Source organism: Sinocyclocheilus anshuiensis, unplaced genomic scaffold, assembly GCF_001515605.1.
Source record: "Sinocyclocheilus anshuiensis isolate Anshui unplaced genomic scaffold, SAMN03320099.WGS_v1.1 scaffold202, whole genome shotgun sequence".
Classification (NCBI taxonomy): Eukaryota; Metazoa; Chordata; class Actinopteri; order Cypriniformes; family Cyprinidae; genus Sinocyclocheilus; species Sinocyclocheilus anshuiensis.
This window is the reverse complement of record NW_015542342.1, coordinates 572,592-598,374: the sequence shown is the minus strand read 5'-3', so window position 1 is coordinate 598,374 and position 25,783 is coordinate 572,592. Positions and strand designations below refer to the sequence as shown.

General features: G+C 37.8%; 1 protein-coding gene and 1 pseudogene across 3 annotated transcripts in view; both read right to left on the bottom strand.

Annotated features, from left to right (window-relative positions):
• Positions 1 to 7,873, bottom strand: part of LOC107691223 (brain-specific angiogenesis inhibitor 1-associated protein 2-like protein 1) — a 71,537-nt gene extending 63,664 nt beyond the window's left edge. For 2 of the 3 annotated variants that reach the window (XM_016489726.1, XM_016489728.1), the window contains exons 1-2: positions 7,544 to 7,871; positions 2,781 to 2,856 (exon numbers count right to left, since the gene is read on the bottom strand). In XM_016489726.1, the coding sequence (XP_016345212.1) occupies positions 2,781 to 2,856; positions 7,544 to 7,594 (127 nt within the window). In that variant the 5' untranslated portion in view covers positions 7,595 to 7,871. Of the gene's footprint in view, positions 1 to 2,780; positions 2,857 to 7,543 lie in introns of all 3 variants that reach the window. The other variant, XM_016489727.1, reaches the window with a different exon arrangement.
• Positions 7,874 to 9,736: 1,863 nt separating this feature from the next.
• Positions 9,737 to 11,653, bottom strand: LOC107691238 (serine/threonine-protein kinase pim-3-like; annotated as a pseudogene).
• Between the last annotated feature and the right edge of the window lie 14,130 nt (positions 11,654 to 25,783).

Genomic DNA, 25,783 nt, shown 5'->3' with positions numbered 1-25,783 from the left:
AGCCAAAACCTACTCTGGTTCTGAAGGTTGGCTCAAATCATTCCCTCACAATTATTTTGATTTATAGACCACCCAAACAGCAAAACGACTTTTTCTCTGAACTCAGTGAACTATTAACGCTTGCCTGTGCATCATCAGCCCAGGTCATCTTACTTGGTGACTTTAACATCCATGTTGATACACACTGTTTTAATAGTACTCAACTAATGACTGTCCTGGACTGCTTCGATCTTTATCAGAACGTCAACTTCTCTACTCACACTCATGGTCATACGCTTGACTTAGTCTGTACATCTGGTTTGAACAATATCTCCATTAGTGGTCTGGCTACTCCTATTTCTGATCATAAGCTTATTACTTTTGACTTTACACTAACTTATCCAACCAAATGTACTGACAACATAACCATTTCTTATCGTAAGTTCAATGCTATCAATTTTGATACATTTACTGCCTCTATTGCTTCATCTGTTATTTCTGATGTTTTCAATTTTACCTGTCCATCCAAGATATCTGATTTGTATCACTCTGCTATTGCTGATGTTTTAGACGAGCATGCTCCAATTAGGACTAGGTCAGTTCCCATGTCCCGCTCCTCTCCATGGTTTAACGACGAGCTACGTGCTATGAAAGCAAGAGGCAGGCAACTTGAACGCCTTTTTAGGAAAACAGGTTTAACTGTACACTTTCAGGCATTTTCAGATCATGTTACGCACTATAAAACTGCCTTGAACGCAGCTCACACTTCCTATATTTCCAAAATTATTAACAAAGCAAACAATAGGCCTAAATCACTTTTTAGCACGGTCAATAGGCTTGTTCAAGCTCCAATGCATAATGCCTTTCAACGAGAATCTGATAATTTATGCTGTTCTTTTTTACGCCATTTTCAGGGTAAGCTGGACGCATTATGTGGGACATTTGGTGCAGAACTGACCACTTCTACTTGTGAGCTAGCTCTGTCTATTCAAACGCTCGATAAGTTCTCCTTGTCTAATCCCACCTCAATTAGTGAAATAATATTGAAATCCACTTCTTCTTCCTGCCGGGCTGACCCTGCACCAACATTCCTTTTGAAACACTGCACCTCTGTCATTTCTGCTCCAATTTCACATCTTGTAAACATGTCTCTTACTTCTGCCACTGTTCCAGTTTCACTTAAAACTGCTGCGGTTACTCCTATTCTTAAAAAGCCAAATCTAGACCCAACTGATTACACTAATTATTGGCCAATCTCCAACCTACCGTTTGTTTCAAAAATCATGGAGAAAGTTGTTGCCGCTCAATTGCAGTCATTTCTAGCTCACAATGAACTCTTTGATATGTTTCAGTCAGGTTTTCGTTCACAACACAGTACTGAAACTGCTCTAGTAAGGGTTATAAACGGCCTACTCCTTTCTGGTGATTCGGTCAATCTTTCTATACTTCTACTACTCGATCTCAGCTCAGCTTTTGATACGGTCTCTCATAAACTATTACTCATGCGTCTCTCAGAGATTGGCATCTCAGGAATGGCGTTATCCTGGTTTTCCTCATATCTGACGGACAGACAATATTACATCACCATACATAACTATAAATCTCCCTCTGTCCCTCTTAAACAGGGTGTGCCACAGGGCTCAGTCCTAGGGCCATTATTATTTATTGTTTATATTATGCCCCTCGGACAAATTATTCGCCGCCACGGTCTACAGTACCACTGCTATGCCGATGCTATTCAGATATACACTTCCTGCTGACCTGACTCTCTCCACCAGACTGCAATATCAATGGCTCAAGCCTCTGTTATCAGCTCTAAAATGACGTTTTGGAATTTGCAACGGAAGGTTTGGGATGAGGTGCGTAAAAAAATTAGTTCAACCCACACGAGATTTCAGGACGGAAACATGTCAAATGTCTTGAAACAAATGATCTGAACAATGTCTTGATGTGTGGTTGGGACTCCAGGCCGTTAAAATTATTAGAGAAATAATGCACTCCCGGAGGTGGTTATGTGGCCACGACTATATGGTATGGTCTTTCTCAGTTCTCAAACAAATTAAGAACTATTCGATTTTTAATGACTGAACGCAAGCGCTTATTCCGATAGAAAACACTGTATCGGTTTGGCGTGCGTCTATGCGTAAGCTACGGCGTAGGTCCAACGCAGAAGTATAAATCAGCCTTTACGTGGGAGTGAAGGATGTTTCACAAAACAAGAAAAGTGAAGTCAGTGCTCTATCTTTCCCTCCATAATTCATCTGGATGTCATTTTGCATGTGTAAATCGTTAGTTAAGTCTACGCTTTGTATAGATTTTAATTTGATTGCGATTAAAAAGTTAAGTTGGACTGATGTTCATCTACCCATAAAAACAGGAGAAGTGGATATTGGATGTGTCATTATTTCCTGGCTGTAACTGATAATAAATAATTGAAATTGATTTGACAAATTAATCTTGGGCTTATCACACCTCTTTATCCAAAGCTGATCACATCAAATTTTTCCTCTTTGTTGTGCAATCGTAATGTATATATAGCTGCCATAAACAATCTGCTCTCTAGATATCAGCATGGGCCATTAAAAACCCAGTATTTATCATCAAGCACTGATAAAAACAGAGTACAGGGACTCGTAAATAACCAAAGGCTTCATAAAGCAATGCAGCCTTACAATTTGCGACAATGGCTAAAAACATACATACTACTGCTATATGGAAATTATTAAAGCATTTTTAAAATGACATTTAAATGTGCTTTATTGTATGTTCTTATAGTAAGGATATGAAAAGGTGAGGCTCACCTGAAACCGCTTTCTCGTAGCTCTTTCCCAGGTTTATGAGGTTACGTAACCCTGGGTTGAATTGTTCCATAACATTCTGAGAAGAGGGATTTCAAACAGAGGAAATGGTTAAAATATTGGCATGAGCAATCATGATGTAATCAGTCGCAATCATGACATTGTGTGGACAGAGACAGTTCTGTTCATGAAACAACCTCTTCAGTGCCATTTTAAATTGTCTCGTACTAATGTACTGTGCAAGAAGGGTTACATCAAAAGTAGCCTGCCTTACCTGATTTCAAAGTGTAAAATGCTTCTGCTTTGGCCCATAACAACATATTTAAAGGTGCATGAAGCAATATTTGAAAAAAGCTTTTGTCCACAGTGTCGGACCGAGTCCCAAAACGCACTTGCTGCGAATCAGCAGTAAGGGGCGTGTCTAGTAATGACAGGGAGAAGAGAGCACTTATTGAGTGCACAGGACGGATATTAGCAGATCAACTATAGATAGCGAGAGATGGCAGATAAAAAAAAAAAAAAAAGAGGAACATTTTGGAGGAACAAAACATTAAAAAGAAGGGTTATGATCAGGCAAAAGGTAGGACCCGCATAAATATTGGAGCAGCTTTCCCGCGGTGGAGAGGACTCAAGGAGCGGGAACGCCTGATCGGACGCCGAGGTTGCTTTGTTTGTTCTTGATAGGTGAGTTACGCTAGGGCTGCACGATTAATCGAAATTAAATCGCAAAGGCAATAAATCGCGATTAGGCAGAAGCTACGATTGTTATGAAGTGAGTTTGGAGTAAAAATGTGTTATTAAATGTGGTATTTTCACGTGCTTTCAAATGGAGCAGCATTTACTACACAGAGCCGTAGTTCACTGACAAGCTACGCAAACAGCTTTCATAATCGCAGAGCGATTTCTTCTATTTCATAATCAGGCGATTAAATCGTCTGCGATTATGAACGTGATTTTGTGTAGCTTGTCAGTAAACTACGGCTTTGTGTAGTAAACGCTGCTCCATCTGAAAGCATGTGCTGGAGATTTACTACTAATCACAGAACCGGCTTTACTGACAAGATACGCATGACAATCACATTCGATTGCAAGTTACACTCATTTTGATTTTTTCACACAACTATTCTGTGTTGGCTTTTGCTTGAATGTGCTGCAGCCGGCAAGCATAGCAGATTCCGCCATCGTCGCTGCCAGGGTTGTGTACGTACGTGTGGGGCGGAGTTATCAAATTAGGGGCGAGGTCCTGTTGGGGTATGGGCGTGTTTTTTTTTTGGTGCTTTCAAGTATCAACATCGTTTGGCAAAAATCTCTTAGTGCACCTTTAAGTATGCTATTGTAATGAATATGGAGATCTGCTATCTACACAATCCTAAAGAGACCCGACAAACTATAAAATGTTGGGTTCCATCCTGTTTCAGGACTGAATTTCATGGATGGTTTGTAATTACTGGTTGAGTAAATTGTTTTAATATCAACGTAACTGATTTTGTCCAAGTGCACACACACACTTTTTGAGTCAGAACAAGCTGTTGGACCAGTTTCGGGTTTGGTTTTAAAAATTAAGTATTGGTCTATCAAAAATACTATTTACCATTTCCCCCAAAGTAACCATTTTATATAGTTTATAAAATATTCCATATGTTATCAGAGACATTATTAGAGGAAGAGATGGTACACTCCTTTAAAAAAAAAAAAAAAATTATTGAGAGAAATCCTAACATTCAATACAGTGGCTGTTGCAAAGGAAATCCTACCTTTTTTGGTTAAATGGTATATTATAGTGATGCACCATAATGTTTTTTTAACCTTTACCAAACACTAAAACTGAAATTAAAGTTCATTTAGTTGAAAACTGAAACTGAAAGTAAAATACTTGTAAATAAACTTGGGTAATTTAGACTAATATGCTGTTCAGAGATATATATTAACCCAGTAATAATGCTCTTTGAGCTGCTTCTTGATATTTCGGTCAAACAATTTTTGCGTCATTTTTTGGTCATCAGAGAAGCAATAATCAAACGTCACAGTGATTTCGGCCCTCTGAAACTATTTTGACAGAAATCCTTTTTTTGTTTTTTTTCTGTTTTGGCTGAATATCTTTGGTTGATGAAATTTTGGTATATTAACTAGATCAAGTTGTTGTTGTGTGTGTGTGTGTGTGTGTGTGTGTGTGTAATAAGCCCTAAAGAAGCAATCTGTAGGCAAAATGTTTTGGAGATTTGACGTGTTATTAGAATGCAATCCTTTGTAGATAGAAAATAGCTGCCTATGGCCATAACCAAGATGGCCGCCAAATGACTTGCCTTAAAGGAACTTTAATGTCTTGCTAATAGCACTGTACACCTAATATGCTAATAATTAATCATATGAAAACGTATGAATATATTCACAGATACCTTTCCATATGGGTCTCTTTTGGATAAAATCACTTATTAACAACTTATAGAGAGCCAGTCATCCGCATATCTTGTGAGAGACCTTCAAGAAGAAATAGGCTATCCATTCATGAGTTGATCCACTCGACTCTTTCTTTCTGTAGATGTTCTCACAGGTTGCACATCTCAGGGGTAGAGGTGCTGTGCCCGTTCTTCGGAATAAGATCTTGAATTTAAATTAATCCGAGCACCTCTCCGTGTCAGTATGGCGAAGTACCTCGAGTCGATGAGACAGTCTGGTGGTGACACCACGTGAGTGACAAAGTTTGGAAGAATGAACTCAAGTTGAGAACAGTGGGAAACTCTAATGGGAAACTCTAACAACAAGATCAGTTACTGAGCAACAAGGCCATGTGTTTTAATAGTTGCCAGCACTGCATTAGTTCAAAGGAAGAAAGGAGGCAGAGATTTGAATGAGTCACTAGTGAACACTTGGGCTCGGCTATATTTACTGAACTTCAAGTGGCATACATGTGCTTGCTTAATGCTTACTAATCCTCAATTCATGAAGACAGCCCACTCCCTGACACGTCTCGAACCGCCTGAGACTGTATGACAGGAGGCACAGCTGATATTATACTGGAATTAAACTATATTGGAATGACGCACTCATAGAGAGATATGACGCGTGGGAGCCGCCGGTCTCTGATAATAAACCTCCTCCCAATGAAAGCGTTACTTTAAGCTATACCGCAAAATTAGATCACCACAAACTAACTGTAAACTTGTATGTAACATTTTCTCAAAAGAAATGTCCGTCATACTATAAAAAAGCAATTAAATATAAGCTAAGCAGCTACATATTTTCCATTAAAATTTTGAGTCAGAAATACTAAGAACTACTTGAAAATACATTAAAAATAATCCACGCTAGTCCAACTAAATGTTGCCCCAACTAGTCAAAAACAATTGTCTGAACCAAGCATTTTAGACTGAACCACACTGCTGTAATGTTAAGGGTTTGAGAGTTCCCAGAATGCACTGCACAGCAGCATGAACAAATTATGCATTTTCTGTTACCGAAGTCTGTTTTGCTGTTTGCTGACTTTTGATGCTTTGTCATTATTGTTAGCTATTCGTTGTAATGTTACGAGCTCATCTTTATACACTAGTTGATTGACACTATTCTTGAGGATTGTGTGTCAAGTGTTGTGGTCTATTTACAATCTTTTAAAAGCGTTTCCCTGATATCTTTGCAGCACTGTAAGATGATTAGTACTTAGTTAACGTCACATATTAAATGTCCTATAAAACAACGTAGCTAATCAATTTATTGGTCCTACACTCTAAAAAATGCTGGGTTGTTTCAACCCAACTTTGGGTCAAATATGGACTAACCCAACTTTTGGGTTAAAAATTTAATGTAAAAATTTAACCCAACGGCTGGGTTAGTCCATATTTGACCCAAAGTTGGGTTGAAACAACCCAGCATTTTTTAATTGAAAATTTGCTAAATGAGAAAAATGTAGTTGCACTGGTTGGCAATTTATTGGCTGAACGTGGCATGTTGCATTTAGTGAACGAACAAATTCAAATTTACAAAACAAAGAAATGTTAACATTTTTAAGACAATAGTTGAGAGAAATTTTAACTTGTAAGAATTGGGCTAATAATTTATTTTATACTACGTGGGATCTATGTCTCCACAGGGAAAGTCACTCAATATCAGTAAGCCACCTGAGTGAATGAGCAAGCCCGGGTCATATTCAGCTCCAAAAACATAAGGAAGAATACTACATGCATAAAAAATGGAATGGTACATTTTACAATTGGGAATTACAGAAAATACAAAATAACGTATCATAAGGTCATGTGGGTGTAGGTGTGTTTACATACATATATATGTGTGTGTGTGTCGTTAACAAATTAAATTATATCTGGATGTGCTAATATTAAGCCTGTTTTTTGCTGAAATAAAGCATATGATTCACACAAGTGTTGAGTGATAATACATTCCCAGGAGGCAAAAAAAACCCTTATCAGTATAGTTATGCGTCTAAATCCCCGGATCTGGATTCACATCTGACTCATTTGGGTGTGTCAATAAATGTGCCATATGTGCTCTGGTAATGACCTGTGGCTCGACTTGAATGAGTCGAAGAGATTCGTGTTTGCCTTCTTCTACTTTACCAGCTAAACCATCAAATGACCTGTTCTACATATAGTTTGACTTTGAGTTTCCTGACCAGGCTGGAGGTCTCCTAACCAGCGGAATCTCCTAACGGTCAACCTGAGCGCGATGACACGCGGATGTTTCGCGCTTAACCTAGCCGCGGAGCTCTCAACAGGTGAATAATCTCGTGAGGTACCGTTAGGTGTCATGTCTCTCACCTTGTAAGTGCTCTCGGTCAGTTTATTGACCTCCTCCGGGTCCCGCGACATTCTCCTGCCCCTCTCGCGACGGCTGTGGATAACTCGGCTCGCCAAAAACGTTGCGCTCAGTCGGTTACTCCGAAATAATCCGGACAGACGGCACTCTTATCGCCTCCCTCAAGTCCTCATAGCAAGACGGCCGTCTGCGAGAGCTGTGTTATAGATTTCCGAAAGAAAGCGGCTCGGTAACGGGCTGCGGAGTTGAGCGGAGGGAGGCTTTACTTAAAACTTACGAGCGCGTGAATGTGTTCGCGAGGCAGGGGCGGGAAAGTGAAGGTGAGGTGTGTGTGACGTCACACACGGTCCGCTCTGACAGGTGGATGGGACAGAAACATAACATAAATGCTGCCATCTGCCGATTATTGTCCTTAATGCAGCCATGTGGACATCTTGCATATATATATATATATATACATACAGTGTTGGGGAAAGTTACTTTTAAAAGTAATGCGTTACAATATTGCGTTACACCATAAAAGTAACTAATTGCGTTACTTAGTTACTTTTTATGGAAAGTAATGCGTTACGTTACTTTTGTGTTACTTTTTAAATCTGGACAGGGCTTGCTTGTTTGTTTTTAAAATAAAAAGTTATATTTTTGGCAAATATAAAAGCCTTTTCACACCAAAAGTGAAATTAATAAGCCTCAGGCTGAAGGGAAAGTACATTTACAGCCGTATAAAAAGTAATCTGATTATGTAACTCGCGTTACTTGTAATGCGTTACTCCCAGCACTGTGTATATATATATATATATTGTAGATTTAAGTAGCAAATGAGAGTCGCTAAAATTATTGAATATATTTTTTGAGACAAAGCTAGGTCTTATTAATGATTTTCAGTTTTGTTTAAGGTAATTAAATAATAAGGGAATAATATGTAAAAGTATGGTATTTGGGGTAAAAAGTGCCCCTGCTGTTGCACAATTATTAACATGATAATAAATAGCTGGATGACTTTTCCATTTGTTGACATGGCATGGTTAGATTCAGATGGTAAATCAAGTCAAGTCAACTTTATTTGGGTAACGCTTTATACAATACTGATTGTGTCAAAGCAGCGTCAAACAGGAAAATAGTTTGTCAATAATGCAAGAAAACAATAAGAGTCATTTTCCAGCTAAAGTCAGTTCATTGATGATTCAGTGATGTCCTCATCCAGTTCAGCTCTCTTCCAACAGAGTCTGTGCAATCAGTCAAGCGTCCCCAACTAAGCAAGCCAAAGGCAACAGTGGAGAGAAAATGGAGAAAAATCCTTGGGAGAAACCAGGCTCAGTTGGGGGGCCAGTTCTCCTCTGGCCAGACAAAACTAGCATGGCGTGGTTTAATTCCAGGCTGCAGCACAGGTCAGATTGTGCAGAGGACTCGTCTGGTTCCTGTGGTCTTGTGCCGATGAGGTGACGAGGTCTTCACAGGTGATCTGTCTCTGGGGCGCATTTAGTTGACATGGTCTCTGCTGACATTCAGGGCTGTAGAGGTCGTCTCTAGGTGCTAAATATCATATATTAAGTTGGGTGTCCATCTTAGAGATAATCACCATTTTTATAATGAAACCATCCTATTTAAAATGAATCATATCATATAATAAAATGTCATTTGTTGATACTACTCTAAATCTATATTACACTATTATGGGATCTCCTTCAGTGCTTTCAGAATCTTTACTTTTTAAAATTATTTTGTTTCTGTATTTTTAAAATATATGTTTCTATATTAACATACGGTGATTTCACCTTATTTCAAAAATGCTGAATGGTGCTGGGAGATGCTCTGCTTTATTTGGACATTATTATTGGTGAAATATAGAGCAAAAACACTCAAAACATACAATCAAGTCACTACGTCTCTTAAAATATCAGATATGATAAGGCAGGGGTGTCCAAAGTCCAGCCCGTGGATGAATTTCAAACGGCCCGCAACTATTGAAATGTATAATATGTGGCCCACCAAGCATAATTTACAAATCATTCAGTTTCACAATGTCAACACAAGGTGACAGCGCTAGATTTTAGAGAGATGTCTGATTATTACCTTTAACTTCACACATGCTCTTTCTGATTGACAGTCAAATTATCAAAATGACATTCTTAATTAAGCCACTAGACTCAAAAGTTGCTTTTTCTGCCTCATATCTTTATTCTATCTAGTAAGATTTAGAATGAGAAGATTTTAGAATTGTTCTTTGCTGGAATGAAGACCTCATCTTGCGACAAGCCATCTTTGGTCCAAATTTTATCATTGATCTTGCAAAGGTTTCGTCTCCTTGGAAATTTCCAGAAGAGGATTACAAACAAGAGTATCCCGAGTGACCACACCATCGCCGGTTCCCCGTGGTACTTGCCGGGAGGGCAGTACTCTTCTGTGCCTGGGGGAAAGAAATTTTGTCTGATTTGTAAGTTTGCATTAACACGGCATTTTAACTAGATAACCATTATCATGCATGAAATGATTTGATGCTATTTGATTTACAAACGTGGATACCATTCCATGATGCTTCATGAGAGCCTGACTCACTCATTACCAGAGTTTGAGACCCACTTTACAGCTTTGAGGGATCATACATACCAGCAAAGGATGTGTAACCCGCGTTGGTGAGGATTGCACTGCATCCGAAGTCAATCCATTTGACTTCGAGGGTGTCTGTGTTAATCAGCAAGATTTCCAGCTTGATATCAATACACGTTTGAGCTGCAAGTGTTGCCTGGCGCATGATAACCCATGCCGCGTCCTCTTCAATGGTGCCCTTATAGCACTTTATATATTCATATAAGGACTGACAGGGCATAGGTCGCTCTAGGACCAAAATGTAGTGGTCAGGCTCCACCTACCAGTCCAGAAGCTGGATGATTTCAGGAACCCTGGGGCCTTGATTTGCAAGAATTTGCAGAGCGACCTCCAGTGGAAGGCGTTTGGAATAACCGTCCTATAGAAGAAAGACAGTTGTTATAATGGGGAGATGCTGATAGGATTTAAACAAGTCCTGGCAGTTTGTATACTGAAAATCATATGTAGTCTATGATTAATTAACAGTGACTTCAGAGAAGAAACAGAGAGAACTGCAGCCTACTTACAATGCTGATGAATTTCGTGTTCCTGCTGGAGGTGAGTTTTACTGCCACCGGATCAAGAAAACAACAACAACAAAAAAAGGATTTGGATAAGTTAATTTGTGTGCAGAGTTCATAACATTTCAATCATTAACCCTGAACATACATTTTCATGAATTTAAATAGCAGTAGAGCATGTCTAAACAGGTCTGACATGTCAAGTGCTCTAAATAGTTCATATATGAAACACAAGTGCTTGCAGATAAGAGAGTGAGACTATAACAGGACAGAAATGATTAGCTAGATACATATTGTAAGTAATACAAATTGATACCTGAAGGCCATTGTCCAAACGAGTCGCTGCATAAACGGTTCCAAAGCCTCCTTCGCCCAGCTGAGTGCCGATTTCATAACGGCATGAGTTGATGTCTGTAAAAAAATAAATAACAGGTGTTGTCATAAAATGTCAATCAGTGACATAACTTATTTCATCTTCAACTATTTAAAAAAAAACATTACCATGTTAGTTATGAACTACCCTTAAAAAAAATTATTTTAAAGTCAAATTAAAGCAAAAATTAATTTAACTGTGGATTAAAGAGTGTCTGTGTTGGGTTATGTTAGGGTTATGGTAGCAAACTTGCCAATAATAATTGTCTCATTGTCCTCCAGCTCTCTCGACTGAGATGACACAGTGTCCTCTGTCCGACAGACTGAGGCTTGGGGGACATCAACACTACAGCTGGGCACAGCACAGACTGTAGCTCGGGGGACTTTGACTCTACAGTCTGATGTAGGCTGGAGCTCGAGACTCAAGTCAGCTACAAAGCGGACTGAAGCTTGGAGGGCGTCAACTCTACGGTCTGACATGGCCGAGAAATAAGGTGCAGTGGCATCATCAATACAGTTGGATGTGGCTGAGAGAAAAGCTGCAGGGACGCCATCGGACGTGACACAGACTGTAGCTTGGGGGACGTAATCACTACAGTCGGACAGGGCATAGACTGTAGCATGCGGGGACATCAGTGGCATAGATTGTAGCTTATTATTTCAGTCGGGCGTGGCGCAGACTGTAGCTTTTGGGACGTCAGCACCAAGCGGCAACCTTCCAGTCTCTCTCGTGAAACCAACACGGAAGTAACTAAAACTGCAATTCATCGACTGGCCGTTAGAGGCTGGCAATATCAATATCCCTCCTCGTTTCCTCGCTCCTCTGTCCTCCATCCTATGACCCGGAAACCGATCGAGCTCAGCCATCTTGCAGGACATCTCAATTTTCTAATTGCACCACGAGGAGACGAGGAATGAGGAGGCTTCCTGAGGAGCTATGAGCAAGGATACACAGGTGTATCCTTTGCCGAAGTGTTTTTCATCGAAAAAACCTGACGCACGTATACATTCTCCTCCCCCTTCACATCTGTCGTAATCATTTTAATTTATATTTTACCTTGGCAGTTTAAATAAACCATACATGCCATATATTTCAAACAGGGCATCTTGCTTTATTAATATTTATTATGAATGTCTTAAATAACAAACTTTAACAACATAAGGGCAGATCCCTTTAGCTCAGCTGATGATGCTTTGAAGTGACGCTAAAGGGAGCGAGGGTATATCATTTCACTTGATTCAACTCCTCCGTCCTCCCGTCTTTTCCTTGTGTCCTTCCCTCACATCCTGAAGGGGTGGAGCTAAGACGCGAGGAAAGGAAGCAAGGAAAGGAAACGAGGATGCACAAATAAGAATTGAGAAGCACCCCCCATGTTAAAATGCCCAACTTTACAGCAGAACAAAAATGTTTACAGCCTGGTACAGCCTGTCGCCTCTGGCTTGCTTAGTTGGGGACACTTCTTTTCCAGCGATACCGTTGACTTGATTGCAAAGATACTATTTAAACTGACCTGGATGTTGACATCACTGAATTCAATGATGAACTGTCTTTAACTGAAAAATTTGTGTTTACTATTGTCGTTTTGCATTATTGACACACTATTTTCCTAATTAAGTGAAGCCAACACGGAAGTGACTTAAACTGTAATTCGTCAACTGGCCGCTAGAGGCTGGCTGCAAAAGTGAGTCAATCCCATAGACTCCCCATGTTAAATGCCCAACTTTACAGCAGAAAAAAACATGTTTACAGCCTGGTTCAAAAAATGATTTTGGTCTATTTAGCTAATTTTGCCCTTCATGACAACTGTGAGGGGGGTGAATTTTTTTTATACAGTCTATGGTCAGCACTCAAGTCAGGTGTAACATGGACTGGAGTTTCAAGGTGACCACTGATAGTTTCATCCAGTGATAGGTCTTCAGTCCAGTCACCACTGACTTCTCGACCTAAAGGGAGAAATGAGCCAAAAGCCAGAATGAGCCAAAAGATAGTTTTATTCAAATCATATTTATGTGACTAGATCTTAATTTTTGCATTTTCCTTTCAGCCATTAAATTAGGCGTCATGTCATTACACTGAATTAAAATGACACGTAATGTAATTAATATGAATTATACAAAGTTATTAATATTCATTGAATTAAAATTCACCTTGTGAGGTAATGAATTTCAGTTTTTGTGTAAATGCATGAAAGTATGAACCTGAAGGAATGAAATGTCCTGTATCTTGTCAAGTTTGTTTCTGAATTCTGCAGTATAATTTCTGGCGTTTCAGCTTCTGCGATAATTAATCAGAATGCTTCTGATTGGCCACTGCATTCATAAGCTCAACGGAATCATGTGTGATTGGTTATAATGTGCAATGCTGTAAAAATGTGTAAAAAGAAATATGATGCAGCATGAGCAGGTCTAAATTTAATTGCCGCAAGCGACACCTTACATTTATTTTTCACTTTAATTATTCGCAACAGCTGTAATAAGTTTAGTTTTGTTGTGCAGGGGCATTATTGTCCAATTTCCTAACATTTCTGCCCCCATCCCCAGTTAATTTCAGATCCGTGGTCTAATATTGGCATGCGTTTTGGTCTGTAATGATGTATGTGGTGTAGATGTAAGTTGTTGTAATTCTGACTTGAATAAAAACTGTCCTTTTGTTGATCGCCAGCACAGCAGGGCCGTGCACAGACATTTTGGTGGGCAGCTGTTCAAGTGACAAAAGGCCATTTATTTTCTTGTTAATAATAAAACATAAAAAAAAAGAGAAATTTAAAAACAGTTTTATGGAGTTTTTGTCTAGTAAACTTTTTTTTTTTCTCAAAAAGGCTGAATAACAGTACAATCCATTGAACACACTGTACACTCTAAAAAATGCTGGGTTAAATATAACCCAGCGCTGGGTTAAAAAGGGACAAACCCAGCTATTGGGTTGTTTTGACCCAGCGGTTGGGTTGTTTTGACCCAGCTATTGGGTTGTTTTGAACCCAGCTATTGGGTTGTTTTGACCCAGCTATTGGGTTGTTTTGAACCCAGCTATTGGGTTGTTTTGACCCAGCTATTGGGTTGTTTTGAACCCAGCTATTGGGTTGTTTTGACCCAGCTATTGGGTTGTTTTGAACCCAGCTATTGGGTTGTTTTGACCCAGCTATTGGGTTGTTTTGAACCCAGCTATTGGGTTGTTTTGACCCAGCTATTGGGTTGTTTTGAACCCAGCTATTGGGTTGTTTTGACCCAGCGGTTGGGTTGTTTTGAACCCAACCGCTGGGTCAAAACAACCCAATAGCTGGGTTTGTCCCTTTTTAACCCAGCGCTGGGTTATATTTAACCCAGCATTTTTTAGAGTGTACTTCTGTCCCTCACAGCTTCATTTCATTCCTGTCAAAAATTAAATATGGCCCTACCCTGACTAAGGTCTGTAAAATGCAGTTTTCTGACACACACTTAATTCAAAATTGATGCCATGGGCCTAATTCAAAATAAAAACTTAAATATAAAATGAAAAAATAAAAAAATAAATAAAATAAAATGTCATGCAAAAAGTGCACTTATCTAGTCAGAAGCCAAAAGGGCAGCACTTGAGCTCTACTGTGCACATGCCTGGAGTCCAAAGGCTGTGTGTTCAACTGTGTGTGTATGCTACCATACGCATAAAAAACTGAAGAATACTTTAGCACTAAGCAAAGAAGGGTAATTAAGTAAATTAATGATAAATTGATTATATATCAAATTAATAATCAAGAGAGAGAGGAGAGAAATCAATTTATATGAAAGAATATGTAAGAGATGAAGAAACAGAATAAAGTACAACGCAGATGAATGTTAGCTCTTTTGAAGTCACACATACTGTATATGATTGCTGTTAATAATTCAAATTAAATCCTTCAAATAACTACAAGGAAAAGCACGCATTTTGTGAGAGGATAAGAAGCAGGATGTTCCACTAAAACATCATAACTCTGAAATTATTTAACAAATAACCCACAATTGCATATAAATTAAATTGGACCATAGATGATTAGTGACTTCAAAGTGATAGATGACCAAAACTGATTCAGGATACAAATTTTACAACATTATTGCATATAAGTCTTCTTTCCTTTTTTTTCTAATTCATTTTTTATGTCTTTAATGCTTAACTGGGACACCCAATTAAGTCTTTAATTGGGACACCTGACCATTACACCAACAGGGACTTTAAAGACATCGCATCCTAAATACATTGGTCCCCCTTTAGCTATAACAGCTTCCTCTTCTGGGAAGGCTTTCCACAGGATTTGGGAGTGTTTCTGTGGGAATTTTTGCCCATTCATCCAGAAGAGCATTTGTTAGGTCAGGCACTGATGTTGGACCAGAAGGCCTGGCTCACAATCTACGTCCCAGTTCATCCCAAAGGTGTTTGATGGGGATGAGGTCAGGGCTCCAGCCGAGTTCTTCCACACCAAACTCATCCAACCATGTCTTTATGGGCTTTGCTTTGTGCACTGGGGCGCAGTCAGCCACTTTGATATTTGCTATTTCTTTATTTTTACCACCTTCTGGAATGTGTTGACTTCTTTAAAATAGGAAGGACATTTGTTGTGAAAACTGAAAAGTTTGTAATTGATTCTTACCTTGAACTCTTTCACTGTTATGGTTAAAACTGAAGCATTGCATTGGAATGCACTGAGGCGAACCAGCCTACAAATACTTTGTTTGTTTGTGTGTGTGTGTGTGTGTGTATGTATGTGCGTGTGTGTGTGTGTAGAACTGTTAAACGACCAACAGTAATCCAATTACACAAACTGCTCAACTTTTTCGTCACGCTGCCATTTTAAATTGAAAATATAGAATTTACATGACAGATGACCTTAATGATTCAGAGTTTAGAACATTGTTTGGTGATCCAACAAATTATTAGGCCTACCTTTATTTTTAAGAGTTATTAAAATTTTTCTCATACAAATTTCATGTCTTCAAGGCAAAATGTAGATTTATTGTGCTTTTCACTTTTTTATACACGTGACATTTTTATGCACTTTCTTTTTCTCTGTACATTTTGTTTATATAAATATGCATAAGTAAAAAATTCAGTTTTTGATGCCACCATCAGATGAGTCCATGACATCCACTATACGTCCAGCACAGCACACAGTCTGTTCTACTGCAATGTTCTTAAATAATGTTTCCCACTTAGTGAGGACATTGTTGGCAGAGTCTGGACATAAAGAGTCTGAGAATCAAATTGCTCCTCGTTTTGGATTCTGCAGAACACACATCAGGCCATGTCTCATGTCGTCAAGTCAAGAGGAATCAATTCTTGCCGTTTTGATTTTCTCTAATGATTAGTTTAAATCAGTTGTTGACCGTGTTGACATTTGTAAGGCCATTCGCAGGTGTCACCGAGTTTCTGCAGCACTCTGATGCAAAGAGGACGATGTTGCCCACAGCCTCTCCTTCAGTTGCCGCACTACTTGATACACTATGTGCGCATGCGCAACGTGGTAGCTGCTTTTTGCAGCTCTTTATATGCCTAGCCTATGTGTAAATCCAGTTAAATTCACTGCCATTGTAAATTCACTGTTCAGCCAACTGTGTTGGATGTTGATACCATTAACAAGGTATAGCTAGTTCGTCATAAAAATGTGAAATTCTGTCATCATTTACTCACTCTCATGTCGTATGTGTGACTTTCTTCGGTGGAAGATATTTTGAAGATAAATGTATCTAATTCTATTAATTGCTATAATATATATAGCCTATTATAGACTATTACGCTATTTATTTCTCTCCAATATCTGGCATGTCTATGAATATGAATGTATGCGTTTCTATTTCCTACCACAAGAGGTCAACACAATCACGAATAAAGCTTGACATGAAACCGTGCATGACATTGAGATGTAACAGATTTATGGTCCCTCTGTTTCATTTTATGATGTTCCTCAAATGGTTAAGACTTGAGATGTGCAAATATACGGTCTAAAATAATTGTAGAGCCAGATGCAGCAATGCTTTCACATTACAGTTGATGTTACATAACATGTTTACACTGTATCAACAATTTTCCACATAGCCTTATCCTGATACTTGTTGCTGCTGTAATTATCTAGACAGTTCCACCATCAGCTGAAACCATGCATACAGTGAAATTATGTTTTACAATCACATAAAATACAGCTAACGCCTTTGGACAGAATTTCTATTTAGATCAAGGTTGCATTCTGCCTTGCATTTTTTTTTTCTGGAACATTTTGTTGAAATTTAATAGTGAAATTGCGTATAGTGTACATTGTAATAAGCTACAAAGCTATATAACTTCACAGAACTTTGCAGAAAATCAGAAATTCTCATATTTGATGTAAAATCACTCTATGTCTGTCACTCTATCCGTACAGAATGTCACTGAATTTAAAGCGGAGAAAATAAATGGCAATTAAAGGTCACACAAAGGTTACTTTGTGTTATTTCTACAGCATCCGTCACACTCCATCTTTCATGAGTCTTTGAGGCAGCTCCAAATGCTCTGTAAAGAATGAAAATGTTCAAACTAATGGAAATGGTAGACAGATAATAACGTGTAATGTTAAATGCATGTAATAAGTGATCTGTCCCTTTGTCATTGGCAATATTCAGAGCTAAAACCAAGCAGCCAATCAAAGCTCCACCTCACTCACTGGACCACAAAAGAGGCACATGGTTCATTCCTTTGAAGTAAAACCGAATGTGCGTTCTGCTCTACTCCATCACAAGATTAGGATCCATAACATCTGACAAGCTATGAATTGTGCAGCGGAATTGCTTCTGATATTATGCATTACATCTCCATACAGTATAATGAAACGCAGGCCAACGATTTGTTTGATCAGCTCTGAAAAGAAGAAAACTAGCTCTCTTCAGATCACGTCAGAGCAGTTCACAATTCTCTATGAATCTTCAGTATAATCTGTACTTTGGGTGAATGCGACAAAGCCCGTCCAGAACAAATGGTCAAAGTTATTAATAAATTAATATTAAATACATTCAAAAATATATAAATTGATAATATTATGAATAATTATAATATTAATCATTAGAAATGAAAATAATGATTAATATTTTTTTTCTGATGAATCAAATTTTTTTAAGATTTTTTTTTTTAAAGATTTTTGGGAGTTTCACTGCACAGATTTGTGCAGTTTTTCAAGCTGGTCATGCAAATTCCCCTCAATGACTAACAGAAAGCTGCTTGGTTTGAAAGTGACTTCTGTGTGAACCGTGCTTCATACGTCACTATTGACAATAAAAAATTAACTTTTTTGAAATTTCACTAATGTGACCACACATTAATTGTCATAAAAATAATGACATGCAAAAAAAAAACTTTTTCAAAATATTATTCTTAAATTTTGCACAGCCTTGAGCTCATATACAGCTAAAGGGAATAAAACCACTGACCGCTGTCGGTATTCTAAAGCTTTTATGTCATCTGAATGTTGCAGTCATATCTTTGATAGTGGGTTTCAGAGAAGAGTTCATTCCAGTGTTAAGTTGTAAGTGGTGAGGAGACTGGTGGGACCGCCAGATGCAGAGCCTCTCAGCAATCTGATTTTTACAGCCAAACACAGAATGGCTTTTCTGAGACTGTGCGGCTCCAACACGTGAGAGATCTTTCACATTATAGAGCTTCTGGGCTGAAACCTAAAACACAACGGTGAGGGTGAGGAAACTGAAAGTGTGCACTAAATGAATCATCGTGTTACAGAAAAGAACTTGCAAAGAGAAGTTTAGTACATAACAAAAAGCAACACTCCCGCTAGTCCTATCCAACAACTAAACTGGGAATGAAAATACTGTCAGAGTATATAAAGGTATAAAAACTGTATCATATTTGATATGCAAAATTCTACAACCTCTAAATTATCAACACGATCAAAAGTTTGCTGAACAACCTGTTGCACACAATCTACTACATGCCTTCTGTTATATTGATAGTATTTTTTTTAGCAAGTAAAAGGCCTTTTAGTACAATTGCATGGTTCACGTGTCTTTTTGCTGTGAGCTTACTTATTTTGTTTTATAAAGTAAATGTAAGAATATGGTTAGTAATATTTCAAGATATTGGCAAGTGAATTTGATCAGATCCATGTACTGAATGTCTATCAGTGACAGACTGGAAACAATGTAAAAAGTCATTTGAAAGCAACTGTTATGAAAGCCAATCACTCAACTGACTTTTATCTTTTATCGTGTGTTATTAAACCTCTCTTTCTGCTGAATATGCCCAGGGCACCCTCATCTTCCAGACCTGGGCAAACCAATAAAGATCATGCGCTCTCAGCGTGATGGTAGCCCTACTAGAAACATTTTCATCAAGGGTCTGGCCGAGAGCATTGACAGCGGTGTCACTTATGACACAACCTCCTTCTTCAGTGATGTTCTGTCCTGCAAGATGAAGGATGCAGTTGAGCTACATTTATCAATAAGGTGCATAATCGATGTGATGATGAATTTCAGGTGCATGTACATCGAGGTTGTTGGTGATGAGAATACTCAAGGGATACGGATTCATCCACTACTCCTCCTTTGAGGCTGGCAAGAAGGTCATAAAAACAGTTGGTGCATGCTACTAAAATTGATAAAACACATACTATAGCCTATAACAGGGGTTAGTCAACACCTGCCAATACTGGCTCTCTGAGGGACAGAGAGGGAATAAATTACAATGAAAATATATTCAAATAGACAACAGTTGTTTTAAATTGTAATAATTTTCCACAATATTACAGTTTCAACTAAATAAATGCAGCCTTGGTGAAAAAAAAAATCTAACCAACCCCAAATTCTTGAACAGTAGTGTACAAAACTCATAAAACTTCTCCATGTTCCTCACTGTCCTCACTCTCATTTCCTGCAGCGTCTTAGTCTCTGAGCGTCAAACAGATCCTCAGCAGGTACGAAACCACCTAGAATTCTCGGTAAAATGTTAAAATGAGATCATTTATGACTGTACAGCAGAGTGAGAAAAGAGTAAAACAGACTGTGGACACGTCTTGCTCTGCTGTCACAGCCATCATGATGTGGGGACTCCAGTTCTTTCACTATTTTATTGCAGATAATGAGAATGTAGATATTTGGCACAGAGCTAACATTAACTGTGGTCACATCAGCACTGTGGGAGGGACAATCACATTTAAATGCAGGGATTAAATTGCTTAAATTTTGGTTCTTGCGCACTGAATAAATCTTCAATCTTCAGGGGTCTCGACTCGAGATTGTAAACAACAAACACAGATGCCGGCAGTTTCTGACCAAAACACTATTAGCGACTGGAGACATATAACACCTGACAATTATTAGTGAACTGCAGTCGACAGAAGCGGCGTGTTTTGTTGATCTCATTACTGCAGGGCTGGTGGGAGCAACTACGGTGGAGAGAGACAGACTGGTGTCAAAATATGCGAATGAGTCGAGACACCTACCACCGACTCCGTGATATGCTAGTACCTCCTCCAGTAGAAGAGAGACACACGTCTCGACTCCTAATTAGGCCAATGTCATAAAAGATTCTGTCATTTACTCTCCCTCACATCGTTTCAAACCTGTTTGACTTTATTTCTTTCTGTGGAACTTAAAAAGAGACACTTTGAAGAATGAACTGGTCCTTTTTTCACACAAGGACCGAAGCTTTCAGCTTAAGAAAGGGCTTCTGAAGTCGTATGATACTTTTGAGTAAGGAACAGACTACAATTTAAATAGCTATTCACTGAAAATATTAATGTCCACCCTTGTCCTTGGCATGTAGCCATGCCCACTTTGTGTCCAAATTTTTTCAGTGAATAGTTGATCTGGTTGAACAGAACAGAAATGCAATCACTCATTGCATGATTGTAAGAGTTTTATCACGAAACCACCAAGAACATGTGTTACAAAGCTAAAGAGCAATTTCTCAAATGATATGTAAAAGGCCAAGTATACTTTATTAAAAATATCTAATTTATTATATGCATATCATTTGTATGATTATCTGTGGTTTGACTGTGGATGCTTCAGTTTCTTCAAGCATTAAAAGGTATCCAGAGTTTCTCTGTCTTTGAACTTTGACCTGTGTGTTTCTGTATCACAGTATAAAAGGAGGCCTTGGTGCTTTTGTGCCTGGAGGTTTCTGCGAACTTCGCGGCATGTGATGTTTCTGTTTGACCCTGACCTCTCTTTATGTAAGGTGAGCAACATCTATGTTAGGGGAATTGAATCTTTTACACACACACACACACACAAACACACACACACGCACACAGGTTTGTTTTTATGGTTTATGGGGACTCTCCATAGGCGTAATGGTTTTTATACTGTACAAACCGTATTTTCTATTGCCCTACACCAACCCTACCCCTAAACCTACCCCTCACAGGAAACTTTCTGCATTTTTAGATTTTCAAAAAAACTCATTCTGATTTATTTATAAGCCTTTTGAATTACGGGGACACTGAAAATGTCCTCATAAATCACCTTCTCGTTGTAATACCTATGTCATACCCATGTTATTATACAAATTTGTGTCCTCATAAACCACATAAACATGCACACACACACACACACACACACACACACACACATGCACATTACCTTGGAGTAATGCTCCAATGCAGTATTTCACTGCACTATTTATTAATATCTATCTATCTATCTATCTATCTATCTATCTATAGAAAATGCAATAATCTGTAATGTAAAACACACGGACTGCCTCTTAATGCTACAAAACATCAAGTCCACTTCATCTGGAATATTTCTTATAATTTTTATACCGTAATATAGCATGTCTATGTTACCTGATAGCTTACCTGGAAAAGGTCATGTTGTTGTTTTTTTGCCCGTAAACAACCCAGTATACCTAACCTTCTCTTAAATTTCAATCTGCTGATCTAAAAAGCTTTATGATTAGAAAAAATATATATATTAAATGTACACTTGAGTTATACTGGGTTGAGACTAAAACACTGTATAGACCTATATACATAGACGTATAAATATGCACTTTAAAAAAAGACAATTTATTTATCAAAAAAATAAAATGTACTGTTCATATGCTCATGTACTATCTGTGCGATCATGAGGTTGGTCTGACATAAACAGCATCATCATACATATTCACAGAAATCTTATCCTAAGGTAAATGCGCAGTTCATAATTATGAATTAGATAGTGACGTGCACCCAAATGATTTGCTGAAACTGAATCAGTTTTAATTAGGTTACGAGACCAGATGGACCAGGAAGGTTACCTAGCAACATCAGCATGACCTAATTAATATTCATTATTATTACCCAAGCTTTTGGCTGGTAATGACATCACAACTAGCCAGTCTGTGCACTTACCACCTCAAAAAACTGTTTTACTGACTTTGTCTTCAAGTGTCTCGTTTGTAATACGGAAGAAATGAATGGAAGAATAATCAGCGAAATAATGATTATCTTCAAAAACAAATCACTGCTTTCAGTGAGTTACTGTATTTACAGTAAGTATCATTTTGACTACTTTGTTTTACTGAGTTTCAAAGATATTAGCAACTTTTACTCTATTCTTGACTACATTTTTGAATTAGTATATGTGACCCTGGAGCACAAAAGCAGTCTTAAGTCGCTGGGGTATATTTGTAGCAATAGCCAACAATACATTGTATGGGTCAAAATTATACATTTTTCTTTTATGCCAAAAATCATTAGGATATTAAGTAAAGATCATGTTCCATGAAGATATTTTGTAAGTGTCCTACTGTAAATATATTAAAACTTAATTTTTGATTAGTAATATGCATTGCTAAGAACTTCATTTGGACAACTTTAAAGATGATTTTCTCAATATTTAGATTTTTTTGCACCCTCAGATTCCAGATTTTCTAATAGTTGTATCTCAGCCAAATATTGTAACAAACCATACATCAATGGAAAGCTTATTTATTCAGCTTTCAGATTATGTATAAATCTCAATTTTGAAAAATTGACTGCTTTTGTGCTCCAGGGTCATATATGTACTCTTTATTTCAATACATTTGTGATGACTAATACCTTTTGCATGGCACCTAGCTTGTTCTGCAGCAATTTATTTCTGCTACAAAAGAAGTGATATCGGCATCTACAGGGCACTGAAGGTACTATATGTTGGTGCGTTTTGCCCTTACGGTTGTGGAGCTACAGCCATAAGTTAACAATAAATTCAATTTTGTACCTATTAGATAGTGTTTTATTAAGGTCTACACCTACCCCAACCCTAAACCTAACCTTTACAATATTGCAAATACAGTAATTATTGTTGTTCAGCGTGACAAAAATTACGCTATATTGATGTGCGCATGCCCAGTAGCCACAGCTGTATCCCTTCTAGCCTTAACCCTTACTCACCCAAACTTATGGACACAGGTACTTCATCCCAATGTGAGTGCATTAGCAAGTAGTTGTGAATCAAAGGTGTTTCATACACTCTAAAAAATGCTGGGTTGTTTTAACCCAACTTTGGGTCAAATATTGAGTAACCCAACTTTTGGGTTAACATTTTCAATTACATTTTTAACCCAAAAGTTGGGTTACTCAATATTTGACCCAAAGTTGGGTTAAAACAACCCAGCATTTTTTAGAGTGTATATGTGTCAAAATCTGCTAAGGGGTAATTAAATGTAACAAATAATGTAAAAATATATAATATTTTATCAGCAAATTAAAAATGTTATCAAACTTTTATAATTGCCTTTAATCTTTTAAACAACTTACACTGTAAAAAAAAAATCCATAAAATTTACGGTAAAAAAACGGCAGCTGTAGTTGCCGGAATTTTACCGTAAAAAATACGGTAGCGACGTTTTAGGTTTTACAGTTTTAACTTAAATTTACAGTTAAATACCGTAATTTCATTAACTGATATAATGTTAATATACCAACCTATTGAAGTACTGAAATCTGTTTTGTACCTTTGTAATACACTGATAACCACCAAATGCAGGAGGTGATGAGAAAGTCACATGATGAACCAAAGCCCATCACAAGCAGCTTTTAAACATTAACATATATAGAAGGTGCACAGTGTCATTCACACAAACACTAAACACCATCATGGTAACACACATGAAACTGAAATAATGCAATAAACATTCATTTAACAACATTAGGTGTAACACACAACCCTAATATACAAAACTAATAAGAAAAAACTAAGAAGAAACATAGTTATTTCAACAAAAAAACATCAAATTTGAAATGTAACGCAGGGAATTCTGGGAATGTCAATTTACGGTTATTCACTGTAAATTATACGGTCTTTTTCACTTCCAAAAACGGTATACAACCGTAAAATTAATGTCCAATACATGTAATGTCCAATACAGTTTTTCACTGTATATAGTAGGGGAATTTACCGTTAACCATTTAACAGGTTTTTAATGTAGCATTTTTACTGTAGCATCTTTTACCGTTAAATTCACGGTCATTTTTTACAGTGATGATGGTGATACACATTTTATAAAAATCAACTGAAACCCATGAAAAAGCAGATACTCTTGCCTTTAATGTTTGATTTTGATGTGTTATGAAATATTCTCCTTGTAGCACAGAAGGTGTCATTCAGTCTAAGGTGAAATCACTGAAGTGCAGGTGTGCCGAGCTGTGCACACTTTGACTAAATTAACCAATAGACTGCTTTTGCATGCGCAGCCTCGCACCATACGCGTTCATCTTTTCACTTTTGATCTCTCTGTCCACCTCCGTGTGTGTGTGAGTCTGTGCATGCGTATGTGAATTGTATTTGAGTGTGTTTCCTGGGACTCAAACTCTCTGGAGGGAATGCTGCAACTAGAGCAGAAATACAAGACGAAATGAGATCATTGGTCTCCGTGCTGATTGGCTGACGAGACGACGGCCGGTTGCAAAGCCAGTTCTTGCCTGATTCTCAATCTACAAACACGCCGCCACAGGGGAGAGCAGAGGGGTACAACAGAATGCCAAAGCGTCGAAGGCAAAGGATTTGGATTGATGTTTCATGTCTGGATATATAGTCACAGGGCTACAGAAGCATGTAGCCGGAGGAATAACTTCACCTGTGCTGAAACGTTGTGTTTATAAATATATTTTCCTGAGTTGAAGGGCCCAGATTGTGTCTCAGACTAACTGATCTCTTTTCCCGGTGCCAGTTGATTGATTCGTGAGCCAGGCTCACAGGATACATCATGGGCTTCTGAAGTCAGACCTGCTCTTCACAAGCATCGATTGGCAATTTCTGCCTTGAACCCAAGACTAACAAACCTCAATTAATGATGTTCTTGTCAAAAACTAAAAGAAAACTAACAGGATTTCTCCCATAATTTGGAACCTGTCATTACAGGATTTAACAAGAATCCTACTTTTGAATCAAATATACAAGGCTGGATAACCACAAAAAATACAAATAAAATAATTATAATTCATTATGTTCTGTTTCAGTTAATGCAGTTGGATGAAATTTTTATTAAGCAACAAGCCTGTTAAACATGTGGAAAATACAAATAATAATAAATAAATACATAAAAGAGAAAAAAATATCTATTTGTTGAAGATTAATTGTATTAATTTAGCAAATTAATTGCAACGTTTATGTTAATTAATTAAAAATTAATTGGCTTTTTTCTTGCTATTGAGAGTTTATATCTCACAATTACATTTTTTCCCTCATTTTTTGTCTGTATCTCGCAATTCTGACTTTTTTATTTAGAATTTTTAGTTTTCATCTTGGAATTCAGATTTTCTTTCTTGGACTACATCTTGCACTTCTGTCATAACAACTTTTTTA